The sequence below is a fragment of the Bidens hawaiensis genome, unplaced genomic scaffold, assembly GCF_021521415.1.
Source record: "Bidens hawaiensis isolate Kalapana, Puna unplaced genomic scaffold, B.hawaiensis_p1.1 tig00034578_1, whole genome shotgun sequence".
In the NCBI taxonomy this organism is placed as follows: Eukaryota; Viridiplantae; Streptophyta; class Magnoliopsida; order Asterales; family Asteraceae; genus Bidens; species Bidens hawaiensis.
This window is the reverse complement of record NW_027505325.1, coordinates 129,826-142,824: the sequence shown is the minus strand read 5'-3', so window position 1 is coordinate 142,824 and position 12,999 is coordinate 129,826. Positions and strand designations below refer to the sequence as shown.

Genomic DNA, 12,999 nt, shown 5'->3' with positions numbered 1-12,999 from the left:
GGAGACACCACATATGTCGAATCATTGAGTAATTGCACATCACAATCACTAATCAGCAAGGTAATTGTTACTTTTAGTTTATTATTCACCATTGTTGAGTTGTTAAACATTGTATTGCATCTATATTGATTATTGTTCATGAATTATAAAATTAGGGTTGATAATTGTGGAATTAGAGATTCGGGGAAATTAATCAATTAAGCTTATAATTTGTATTGTATGGTGAAACTTTGGTTAAACGCAGTCCTATAGAATCTTTTTAATTAGGTAAATGATGGGAAGGCAAGATATTATTTTTTTTTTCACTAAAAAAGATGAACAAACTGATAATTATTCTTTTAGGCACTCACTCTTCTACTCGTATTAACACGAATATTTTGTGTATTTGTTGTTAAAAATGTATCCCGTTTTTGTTTTTTTATTATTGTGAGAACATGCGTTTGAACTTTGAATGAATGAAGAAAAATTAGACATTAGATTCCAAATTGTTTGACCCGACCCGAACTGAATTGCCAACCCGAAAATTTTTGGGTCCGTGACTTCGATCACCGCTATGACTATGGCCAAGCTTCGCCACTGTTCATTTTCTACTCTCAAACCCTAAACCTCCATAACCGATCTCCTTCATCTTTTTTATTTCTCCACAAAATCAAGCAAATCTATAGTATAAATTGCTTAGTTTTTCAAAAAACAAAAAAAAACACACAACCATCGTGTTCAATTTCATTCTAAAACTCAAAATCAAAAACCCCCCGAATTGAAAATCTAGGGTCCGACAGACAAATTAAATAGTCGGATACGACGGAAGCATGAACTGAACCGTCGGATCCGACTGTTTATTATTACGTCTCTTAGGACACAAATCCGTCGGATAGCTTAAAAAAACTTCGAATCCATCGGAAAGTTTGAATACGTGTCAACATCTGATAGGCTATGCGAATCCGTCGAATCAGTTATTATTTCGGGAAAATTCCCAAAATAGCCCTTTAGATAGAGAAAGCCCAAAATAGCCCTTTTTTCCTCAAAATTTTTTAGAATTTGGACTCTTCAGATGCATTGTGAAAAGATAATAATATAAGGGAGCACGCCAAATCTTTAAAGAAAGTTAGGTAGCATACCAGATTTCGGAAGATATTGAAGGTAAAGTCTAAATAATTTTGAAATGTTGGAGCAAAAATTCAAATTTTTCCTAAACTTTTTTTCTCAAAATACCGTCTTAAGAGACTGTTTTTTATGTTTCCTATCTTTTCCATCCATATTTCAAATTATAGGAAAAAAGATTTTTAAATCTCGTCTTGAAAGACGAGATTCTACCACCACCACCACCACCACCCACCGTTCGCCTTCTACCACCACCACGACGAGAATTCCACAATTCACACCAATCACTTGCAAATTGTCAGTATCGATCAACATGACAAGATAATGCTAATAAATATAATAAAGAAATAAATTATGTCAAGATATTACATAGTTAAATTTAATAATAAAAATACATAACTAAATATTAATAGGGAAAATCCCAAAAATAGTCTAAAAATCTTGTTAGATCCTATGGAAACCAATAACTGATTCGACAGAATTCGTGGACTTTAAAATTGTGTCACGTGTTAACGTATTAATAGATCCGACAAAATTTTTAATGTGTCCGGGTGAATTCTTCATCTTCTACCTCTCAAACCCTAATCCTCTATAACCAACCTCAATTTTTTTTTATTTCACCACAAAATCAAGCAAATTCTTAGTGTAATTGCCTAGTTTTTCAAGGAGAGCACAACCATAGTGTTCAATTTCATTCTAAAACTCAAAATCAAAACCCTCGAATTGAAAATCTAGAGTTCGACGGACAAATTAAACAGTCGGATACGACGGAAGCATGAACTGAACTGTCAAATTCGACTGTTTATTATTACATCTCCCAAAACACAAATCCGTCAAATAGCTTAGGAAATGTCAGATCCATGCGAAAGTTTGAACACGTGCAAACATCATATGATAGGCTATGATAATCCGTTATATTATTAATATTTCATACGTACATAAAATCAAATAATTGTATTCTAAATAAATATCAATAATCTGTGAGCGGATAAACCGCCATGACTTACAAACCAACCACCAAATAACCAAAACCAGAACTCCAGCCATGTCTACTTTCTTCATATCCTCCACCTTCTCTACTCTCAAACCCAAACCCAAAGCATTCACCGTCAGATGCAACTCACTCCCTCCAACGGTCCATACATTCTGGAAATGGTTCGAAGACGAGAAGGTCGTCTCCTCCAAGTCCCCAGCTAAGCCAGGAACCGTCAAGGAAGGCCTAGGCCTAGTTGCTCAGCGGGACATCGCTCGGAACGAAGTCGTCCTCGAGGTTCCCAAGAGGTTCTGGATCAATCCGGACACGGTTTCCGGTTCGGATATCGGGAGGGTGTGTAACGGGTTGAAGCCGTGGATTTCGGTTGCTTTGTTTTTGATCAGGGAGAAACTTAGGGAGGATGAGTATTCGACTTGGAGGAGTTATATTAATATTCTTCCCGACTCTACAGACTCCACAATCTTCTGGTGTGTGCTCTTCCATCACCTCGGCTTGTTTCTCCAAACTCAGTCTCACTTTGTTTATTATTTATTAATTAATTAAGTCATTATTTTCATTTGAGAAATATCGTAAATGAGCTTTTGATACATAAATAGATAGTACTTAAAAATATGCATGGCTCGTTAAGGCCCTCACTTAAATGAGCTTCTAATACAAGGCTTGGGCTCAGGCTTGATAACTAAACAAGCTTTATTGAGGCTTGGGCTCGACTCAAGCTCAAAAAAGCTTGGCTTGTTTTGAGTTTTGTTTTTTAATCGATCCGAGCTCAAGTAACCCGCGAGCAGCTCAGCTTGTTGGCAGCCTTAACTTGATACAGTACAACGTGTTCAAATTCTTCGGCGATGATAACTAATTTGAGCTGATTTTATGATGCTTTTCCAGAACAGGTCAGAAGAGGAGCTCTCTGAGATTGAAGGTTAGTGAAATTATCTTAAACATTTGAACTTTATATATGGAATTTAATTGAATATGGTTAAAGTATATAGAGATACAACTAGGGTTTGTATCTTATTAAACAAGAACTCTAAACCGGGCTGGGCATAGGTACGGCCACCCTACACCCACCTGCTCTTTGGACTTCAAATAATAAACCGGGCCACACAAGGCCTACAAACCCAACAATTTCCGATTCGGAGGCCTTGAGCACTCTTTTCTGCACTCCTAATTGTACTTCTGTCATCCGAACATTAAACATCTTCTAGTTGCCACCACCTTCTCACGGCTAAACCTGCCCCTGACTCATTCTCTGTCCCTACCGGCTCCCACTGTAACGAACTACCGGATCCTAAGATATCCTGAGAACAAACACTCTCTATATATAGCTGGTAATCTTCTGGAGAGACTTTAACAGGGTGACCGGACCTAAGCCCAACCTGGTTTAGATTTCTTGTTTAATAAGATACAAACCTAGTTGTATCTCTATATATTTGATATTATGTACTTGTAATCGTTGTCACTCAATAAAGAATACCTAGTGGCCACCCGTGGACGCAGGTCAGTTTAGACCAAACCACGTTAAGTCCTCGTGTTCGTTTATTGCTTTTGCGTGTGTGTTCAGTTTCGTATGTGCGTTTAATCCCAACATTGTAATTTCTCGTCATGAGTGGTGAAAGCAGAGAGCAATAATAAATTCCTAGTTGCAGCCTGTAGACATAAAATCCTTGTCTCTTGTTTGTTTATCTTTTTGCAGTTTGATTGTGTGTGTGTGTACAGCATGTTTGCTTAAACGAGATCCTAACAATGATTTCATAGAATTACTTGTCATAGTATGAGGTTAATCAGGAAACAAATCATTAAACAAAGTATTAATATTTTAGAGTGTTTGAAAATAGGGACCCAACTGTTGAGCACAACGTTGAGTGTTAAAGAATATGTGAAGAATGAGTTTGCACAAGTTCAAGAACAAGTCATTCTTCCTAACAAACAACTATTCCCGTTTTCGGTTAAACTCGATGACTTCATTTGGGCTTTCGGGATATTAAGATCAAGGGCATTTTCACGACTCCGTGGTCAAAATCTTGTTTTGATTCCTTTAGCAGACTTGGTAACCTCTAAAACTGTTCTTTTACATGAACTTGTTGAAATGTAAGAGTAAACATGCATAGTACGACCCTCATTAACAGTTATATACATTGATGTCAGATCAATCATAGCCCCAGTATAACCACAGAAGATTATGCATATGAAATCAAAGGTGCTGGCTTATTCTCCAGGGATCAAATATTCTCTTTGAGAAGTCCTATACCAGTCAAGGCTGGTGAGCAGGTGACTCATAGCTTCATACCTTTGACTTTTCAAGTCAATCTTATAATTTTGAGCATTCATATATATATGGATTTACATATATATTTTACAAATATACATATTTATGTTTTCGTCTAAAACATACAGATTTTGGATATATTTGAAGTTGAGATTTTCTTCATTTGACTAAAAATCAAACTTATAATATTGAACATTCATATTTATGGATTTACTTAAATATTTTACAAACTGTATATGTTTCCGTGTTTCAGTTTTTCTTGAAGTTTAATACAAGGATTTCCTCTAAAACATACAGATTTTGGATATATTTGAACTTGGCATTTTCTTCATTTGACTACAAATCAAACTTATAATATTGAGCATTCATATTTATGGATTTACTTAAATATTTTGCAAACTATATATGTTTCCGTGTTTCTGGTTTTCTTGAAGTTTAATACCCTTAAAAGGATTTCCTCTAAAACATACAGATTTTGGATAAATTTGAAGTTGACTTCTTACTCATTTGACTAAAAAGTCAAACTGTCTTTACAGTTTACTAGTTCTTATTTGAGTTCAAACTCTGTCACTCTTGCAGGTTTTGATCCAATATGATTTAAACAAAAGCAATGCTGAGCTGGCACTCGACTACGGGTTTATAGAATCAACACCCGACAGAAATACGTACACGTTAACATTACAAATATCAAGTTCTGACCCGTTTTTTGATGATAAGTTAGATATTGCTGAAAGTAATGGCACAAAGGAAGTTCAATATTTTGATATTACTTTAGGGCGGCCTTTACCGCCTAAAATGTTACCTTATTTAAGGCTAGTGGCGCTTGGTGGGACTGATGCGTTTCTTCTTGAATCCATCTTTAGAAACGCGGTGTGGGACCACCTTGAACTACCGGTTAGCCGTGATAATGAACAGGTCATATGTCAAGTTGTACGCAGTGCCTGCCAGGCAGCTCTTTCTGGCTATCGGACCACCATTGAAGAGGTGCGTATACTTTAACTTTCGGTTTGTGATCCAATTTTAGGAGGTGGCGGCTTCAACTAGGGCTGTAAACGAGCCGAGCTGAGCTGAGCCAGATGGGGCTCGGCTCGTTTATCTTAACTAGCTAAAATGTTGAGCTTGAGCTTGGCTTATCGCTTGTTGAGTCAGCTCCTTTATTTTATAAAAAGTTAATTTTATATTTTTACACATATTTATACATAAAAGAAAATTGTTATTTTTTAATACACATAATGCATAACTTAATAAACTACAAAACTTATAATTTATATATATCAAAATTTGGGTTACTATTTATATGTATTAAAATTTAGGCTTTAATTTAAATGACTCAACGAGCTAACCAACAAGCCGAGCTTACCTTGGCTCGGGCTTGGCTTGCTTGATCTAGGCTCGTTTATAAACAAGCCGGTTTCAATTGTTTTCGAGCGAGCCATGAGCCTTGAGTTTTTTGAACGACCTTAGCTTAAACTTCTTTATGGGCTGATTGGGTTTTGCTATTTCTCTAACGGGCCAAATGAGTAAAAGAAATTTGTAAACTGGTTGAGCCGAGCCGGAAGTCGACTAGGCTCGAGCGTGGCTCGTATAACTTGCAAGAGCTTGAGCTCTATTTCTATAGCCTTAGCTCCGCTGTGAATAGTTTTTCAAGCTTTGAGGTTGGCTCGGTTCGGTCCAGTTATTATTTAATTTATATTCATATTTTCTTATTGTATATATATTTTAATTGTAATTTTTATATATAACATGACACATATAATTTAGTTATTTTATCATAATAATAATAATAATACATATATAGATATATATATGCATTATGTTTAACAAAAATTATATAAAGAATAGGTTCATTTAGGTTCGCGAGTTTGCTCGAGCTCATTTATCAAACAAGCTTATATCTAGGCTTGAGCTCAGGCTCGTTTAAGCGTGGTTCGATTCGAGCTTTTAGTGAGCCGATCTTGAGTAACTCACGAGCGGCTTGGCTTGTTTAGACCCTAAAACTTATGGAATTGCAGGATGAGAAGTTGGAGGGAGGGGATATGGACCCGAGGCTCGCGATTGCGGTCGGCATACGCACAGGAGAGAAGAAGGTTTTGCAACATATAGATGAGATCTTTAAAGAGAGGGAAATGGAGTTGGATGAATATGAATATTATCAAGAAAGGAGGCTTAGAGATCTTGGTTTGGTTGGAGAACAAGGTGATATTATATTTTGGGAGCCTAAATGAGATATATTAAACATAAGATCTGGTTTTTTAAAATCTAGAGTGATGTATAATTTTTTGTTTCATCATGTTCAAGTTGGATTAGGTATCATGAGTAATTATATTGACTATTGAGAATACTGTACCACTTTTCTGTACTTGGTAGAAGTTTATGAATTTTGTGGTTGTGTTAGTTGTTTTTGTATTTGTTAGGGTATTTTTTAAATTTATATTACAAAAATTTCATATTGTTATAACTTTGTTTATAATCAAAATTGTGAGTATATAATGCCTAAATAGAAATCTTCTATTAAGTCTTAACCTACCCATGTTACCATTAATCTAGTAAGATTATTGCCAACATCCTTGACTATTATCAATCTATTGATCTCTACAAAAAACTAAGAGAACAGATAAAATAGCCGCACAAGAAACATAGTAGCCAACTGGCCTTAACTTACTTGAACTTGCTATACAAATAATTTTTGGAAACTAACGCACTTCCATGTGAAAGTACCAATACAAAAGCGGATTTACTAATGGTTGTTATGAATCGTTAACATCTATAAAATACTCCTCCAACGCTGTACAAACTACAATTTATCTTGTAACAAATATGATATCCCTATTAGAAAGATTCAAAGACGAAACAAAGCATCAGGTCGTTGTAGTATAGTGGTAAGTATTCCCGCCTGTCACGCGGGTGACCCGGGTTCGATCCCCGGCAACGGCGTTCATATTTTTTTATTGATTTATTAGACATTTTTTGTGTTACCATTCTTCATTTTTTTATTGTTTGGTTTACAGCAGAACCATAATATTCATTTTTTACAAGAAGCACTTCAAAACCGAAAGTCAAGTCGGATTTCTTGGAATGATGCATAATTGTGTTGCTGAGCATTGAGAAGGTTATAGGAAAAACGAATATGGTCCCGATATGATGGATATATTGATAAAGATATGTTTATTTTACAAGTTGGAAGATAAAACGTGAGATAGGAGCAAGTGATTTAAAGTATGCATATCTTTGTTCATATTCGGTTTTGCTTGAATGTTACATTTCAAAAATGTCATTTTCTGAGTTAATTTTTTCTGTTGGTGTGGCTTGGTCAAATGTATAAGTCAACAATAAACTGACTTGCTCTTTTGGTTATGAAACATGATCATACAAGTAGAGAAATTGGTACACATAAAACCTTGATAATGTGGTTCTATTTTTCTCCAGTTCTTTGTTTTTTTTTAATTTGTGGACTGGGCAATTCATATCTGGTTTGACTTTATTATATTAGTAGAGCCTACAACTCGAGTTTTCTTTAGATATGATGTAGAGTTGATTATTTTCATCCTTCATAGTACACTAGGTTTGGAGTATCAAATGTGTTACTATGTGGAATCTAGATGTCTGAGCATGGTTCAAAACATGTCTCTAAAGTCTACTATGAGAATGTTTATAGTTTTTTTCTTGATAGCGAACTTATACAATGTACAAGTTCTAAGCAAGGGCTTTGGAGATCCAAATTTTGATGAGCCGAATTTAGGCCATTTTTAGTGTATGCTCCAAGGCCGTTTTTATTTAGTGTCTAGGGCAATGGGATGGACGGGTGGGAGTGTTGGTTCCGAGTTTCAGTCAGTCTTCCTGAATCCAAATGGGAGATTGTACTTGGATTTAGATTTTGATTAACAAAGTAATTTTTTGAATATAGAAACAATGAAAGTGTATCATTTTTTTATTGAGAAAATTATTGTTTGCGTTCCTGTGGTTTTAAAATGGAGGCACAATGAGTCCCCAGAAAAATAAATGAATCGGTTGAGTCTCCGTGGTTTCAAAAATGAACTATTTGAGTCCCGGCGTTACTTAACCGTGTTAGCTTCAGGGGTAGATTCGATATTTCACCTATACACACACACACATGATCATCTGAGTCCAATAACTTTCATAACTGGTCAACCCAAGTCACTTTGGTTTCAGAACTAATTTTTTAACAGAAATGAACTAACAGAATTACTTTTTAACAAAAATAAACGAATTGAACCCTTTTTATACAAAATAAACAAATCGAACTACCTTTTAACAAAAATAAACAAACTGGATTACTTTATTAACAAAAATAAATGAACTAGACTACTTTTTTTAACAAAAATAAATGAATCGAACTACTTTTTTTAACAAAATAAATGAGCGGAACCACGTTTTTAACAAAAAAAATGAGCCAGACTTTTTTTTCACAAAAATAAACGAATCAAATTACTTTTTACTAAACTAAACGAGTCAAAAAGTAGTTTGGTACGCTTTTTTTTTTTTTGGTTAAAAAAGTGGTTCGGTTCATTTATTTATGTTAAAAAAGTAGTTTGATTCGTTTATTTTTGTCAAAAAATAAGCTCGCTTCGTTTATTTTTGTTAAAAGAAGGTTTGGTTTCTTTATTTTTGTTAAAAAAGTAGTTCGCTTCGTTTATTTTTGTAAAAAAAAAAGGTTTGGTTCGTTTAGTTTTGTTAAAAAAAAAAAAACAGCTCCGCCTGCTTATTTTTGTTAAGAAAGTAGTTCGGTTCGTTTATTTTTGCTAAAAAAGTAGTGCGTCCGTTTTTTTGTTATAAAAGTAGTTCGGTGTAACATCCGTATTTTGACAATTAATAAATAACGGAAAGTTTTATTATTATCGGTGTGTCGTTAGTTTGGTTGTGTGCATGTTTGTATTTGGATAATATTGGAATGGAGGTGGATGGTGGGGCCTATGGCTCCCTATATAAGGCCATTCCCCCTCCTTTCACCATTTCTTTACACAACACACACACTAGGAAACACACACTTTCTCTCCAGCAATTCGGATTCGGATCCAAGCAAAAGGAAGGAAGAATCTTGGGTGTAAACACCTTAAAACAACAAGAAACACCACCAAGCTCCACGGATCTGTCTAGATCCGAACCCGAGACCAACAAAAGGTGAGTTTTGGTTTTAAAGGTTAAGTTTTAGGTCGGATTCGACATGCAAACCGATAGAAGGATAGATCGGGGTATATGATGGAAGAAAAACATGAACCTGATAAGTTATAACCCCACGAGAATGTTATATGGTAAAAATGTGATGTTCGGGCCTTATAAAACGCAAGTATACAAAGTTGGTACAACCCAAAACCCTTAAAAAGGGTAAAATCGGGTCCTGAGGAAGAGTTACGAAGTAAAATGGCCATTAAATGGTAAAAACGAAGAAAAAAAAGAATTTTGCATCGCATAAGCCATGTGAAGCGAAATAGGCTGTTTCGCATCGCATGACCATGCGAAGCGAAAAAGGTAATTTCGCATCGTACAGTCATGCGAAGCGAAACAGTTCCATGCGAAGCGAAACATTTTCATGCGAAGCGAAACAGTTTCATGTGAAGCGAAATTCTTCCATGCGAAATTTTATAAAATTCATTTTCTGATGCATTTTTGTTAAAGGGCCTATTAACGAAAATAAAATTTTTCCGAGCTGACCTGGCAGCTCAACCCCAGCCAGGGGCGCTGCCCCTTGGACCCTGATAGGGGATGCCGCCCCCCTAGACCCCGCTACCAGGGGCGTTGCCCCCGGACCCCCGTTAGTTGAGGGTTTCATAAATTTAGATGTATGAAGTAGTGGTAATAGATAATTGACACGCGTAATGTATTGTACAGTTAGCCGTGCACAACTAAAGAAGGGAATTACCATTAGCGACAAGAGAAATCGACTCCAGGTGAGTTCTAGCCCCATTTCTCTTTGAAATGTTTTCGGGGCTGTGTGCATACTACTATGTGATAGTTAACACATTTACTTAACTGAAAAGTGTATGATACGTGTATGACTATTTATTGGATGTTATTACTATATAATGATAGTATGAATGAGCATGTATATATATATATATTATTATATACATGAGACAGATAAAATATGCACGTATGATAAATGTATGGTTATTCGAGGCAGTGGGGACAAGACCCTTACAATATCTGTGATGTTAGGGACCAGACCCTTATAATATCTGTGATGTTAGGGACCAGACCCTTATAATATCTGTGATGATAGGGACCAGACCCTTACAATATCTGTGATGTTTAAATGTAGAATAGCTTATGGTATATCATAGGGTTTATGAAAGAAAGTACGTAAGTACGTAGGCATGTATATAAAGTATGTGTGAAAGAAGTAATAGCAAAGTAAGGTATGAATACGTATCTTCGGACACGTTTGAGTAAGGATAGGAATGTATTGTATGTTAAATTGATTAACTAGAACTCACTCAGCATAGCTGACTTTTAGTATGCACGCAGACAGATAGGTTGAGGCAGCTAGCTTGAGGAGGGACACATGGCACGAGCTAAAGAAACTGGCATCCATGAAGAAGTGTCAAGACTATTTTATGTATGTTATGAAAAGACAATTTGTATGTTAAGACAAAAATGAATGTTTGTAATGTGATGTTTGAAGTTTTAAATTATTCCGCGAAAGTTTAAATTAACTCTGATTTTAGAACTGTGTTTATGAGTAAATCCAACACCAAAGTAGGGTTACCGGGACCAGGGCCTTACATCCGGTTCATTTAGTTTTTCATGAAGTAATTCGGTTTGTTTATTTTGTTAAACTAAAGTTTGGTTCGTTTATTTTTGGTTGGTTGATTTTTTGTTGATTATGGCTTGATTGGTTATAGTTTGGTAGTTAATTGTTGTAGTTAAAAGGAATTTTTAATGGCGGACTAAATTTGAGTAATCATTTAAACTACATGAACTCATGCTGATCATAAAAAATAGGTAAACTAGTAATTCCACCTTTTCCGTTGGTGGTCAGTTAACGACAGGGACTCTGGTGGTTCATTTTTTAAATAATAAGAAGTCGACCAGTTCATTTTTTTTCTGGTACTCATCGTACCTCCGCGATAAAGGCATTCTAAGAACGAGTTTGATCGATAAATGTTTCTAAAGTCAAGAGTGATGTTGGAATTCTTTATAAGAAATCTAAAATAGACCATACTACTGATCACGATATTGGCATTCATAACCTAACTCAACAAAACTATTTATTAAAAAACTAGTATCTTTCTATTTCACCTACAAAACCCAACTAAACCCATTTCCTCTTTTATTAACAATCCAACCAAACCAAATTTTTTTTATTATAGATATAATTGAAACTTCAACAAACGGATTCAAGTGACTTGTTTTAGTGTTATGTTTTTATTTAATTACGATACTCTAACTTAATTATGCTTATTTTGTTATGTTTTTTTATTATGTTATAAATATAAAATAAGTTGTAGAAATGGAGTTTTTTATTTAAAATTAGGTTGAATCAATTGTTTTGTTGGGGTTCAATGTTTCAGGCCAACCGACTATAGGTCGGTGGACCAACCTGATTGCCAATAACTAATTCCACCGCAGCTTATTTCTCTTTTCTTTTTCCAACTAAGCAACCGACCGAGATTTACACTCCCGATAGGAGTAGTCTAACTACTTGGATCTTGCGGTTTGGCACTTCATATTTAGTTCTTGGTTATTTATATTTTATGTTTATACCCTAGTTTATCATTTTGACACTTTATATTGTTTTTGTTATACACTCATACTATAGTTTCCTATCAAATCAGAATAGAAAGTCTCAAGCTCAACTTGCCGATCTGAAAAGAGTTTAGAATAATTCAAATTTAGAGTTTGTTTTAAACATTTAAGATGAGTGAACGCATCTGCCAATCATATTCACAAAACAATTTATACATGAGCTAACTATGCTAAATTGATTTATACATGAATAAAGTAACAAAAAGAAAAAAAAAACGTCAATACAATATGTATTAAGTATTCCCGTGTAACAAATATTGTTTCATAATCCTAAAATAAACAGTGTTAATAAATATTCTCAAAACTAAAATAGTTGACCAAGACTAGGTGTTGTAGGTTCAAAGGGGGCATTTAAGCCTTGGTCACATAAGCCTTTTAACACCTAAACACCATGCCGTGCTGTAACGTCCGACTTTTAGAAATAATAAATAAAGTAATATTTAAATCAAGTTTGTTATTTAATTGTTGAATAATAATAAGTCATAAATTAAAATGAGAGATGATATGCTTAAATGAATATGGACTTAAAAATAAAACATGAACTTAGTGAATTAATGGGCCTAAAGTCCATGAGATAAGGATATAAGTACCCCTTAAACCTTCCCAAAAACCCTAGATCTCATAATTCCCTACCTTTCCATCTTTACCAACACACACTCTCTATACTTTGAAACCCGAGAATGAGATCCAAGTCGTTTTAGTGATTTTCGCATCCAAACAACAAGAAGAATCAAGATCTAGCTCGTGTCAGGATTAAGCTCTAAAACGAATTTTGCTAGAGGTACGTTTGTAGTGTAAAGGTGGTTCATTTGGTGTCGGTTCTCCATGAAAATTGGTAGAACAATAGATCGGGGCCTAAAGGTTAATAAAAATATAA

At 34.9% G+C, this 12,999-nt stretch overlaps 1 protein-coding gene and 1 non-coding gene across 2 annotated transcripts; both read left to right on the top strand.

The window, feature by feature from the left end:
* Positions 1-2,146: 2,146 nt before the first annotated feature.
* LOC143612393 (fructose-bisphosphate aldolase-lysine N-methyltransferase, chloroplastic) lies at positions 2,147-6,676 on the top strand. The gene is made up of 6 exons (XM_077086386.1): positions 2,147-2,562; positions 2,983-3,011; positions 3,928-4,139; positions 4,238-4,360; positions 4,938-5,342; positions 6,371-6,676. Exons 1-6 carry the CDS (start codon positions 2,147-2,149, stop codon positions 6,581-6,583), a joined length of 1,398 nt encoding a protein of 465 aa, XP_076942501.1. The 3' UTR covers positions 6,584-6,676.
* Positions 6,677-7,220: 544 nt separating this feature from the next.
* On the top strand, positions 7,221-7,292 carry TRNAD-GUC (transfer RNA aspartic acid (anticodon GUC)). Its single transcript has one exon. It is a non-coding gene; the product is annotated as a tRNA-Asp (tRNA).
* The last annotated feature ends 5,707 nt before the right edge of the window (positions 7,293-12,999 follow it).

Coding starts and splice junctions, on each gene's coding strand:
- LOC143612393 (XM_077086386.1), top strand. CDS start 2,147: ATGTCTACTTTCTTCATATCCTCCACCTTCTCTACTCTCAAACCCAAA. Junction 3,012..3,927: donor GGAGCTCTCTGAGATTGAAG/GTTAGTGAAATT, acceptor GTTTGAAAATAG/GGACCCAACTGTTGAGCACA. Junction 4,140..4,237: donor TGATTCCTTTAGCAGACTTG/GTAACCTCTAAA, acceptor CATTGATGTCAG/ATCAATCATAGCCCCAGTAT.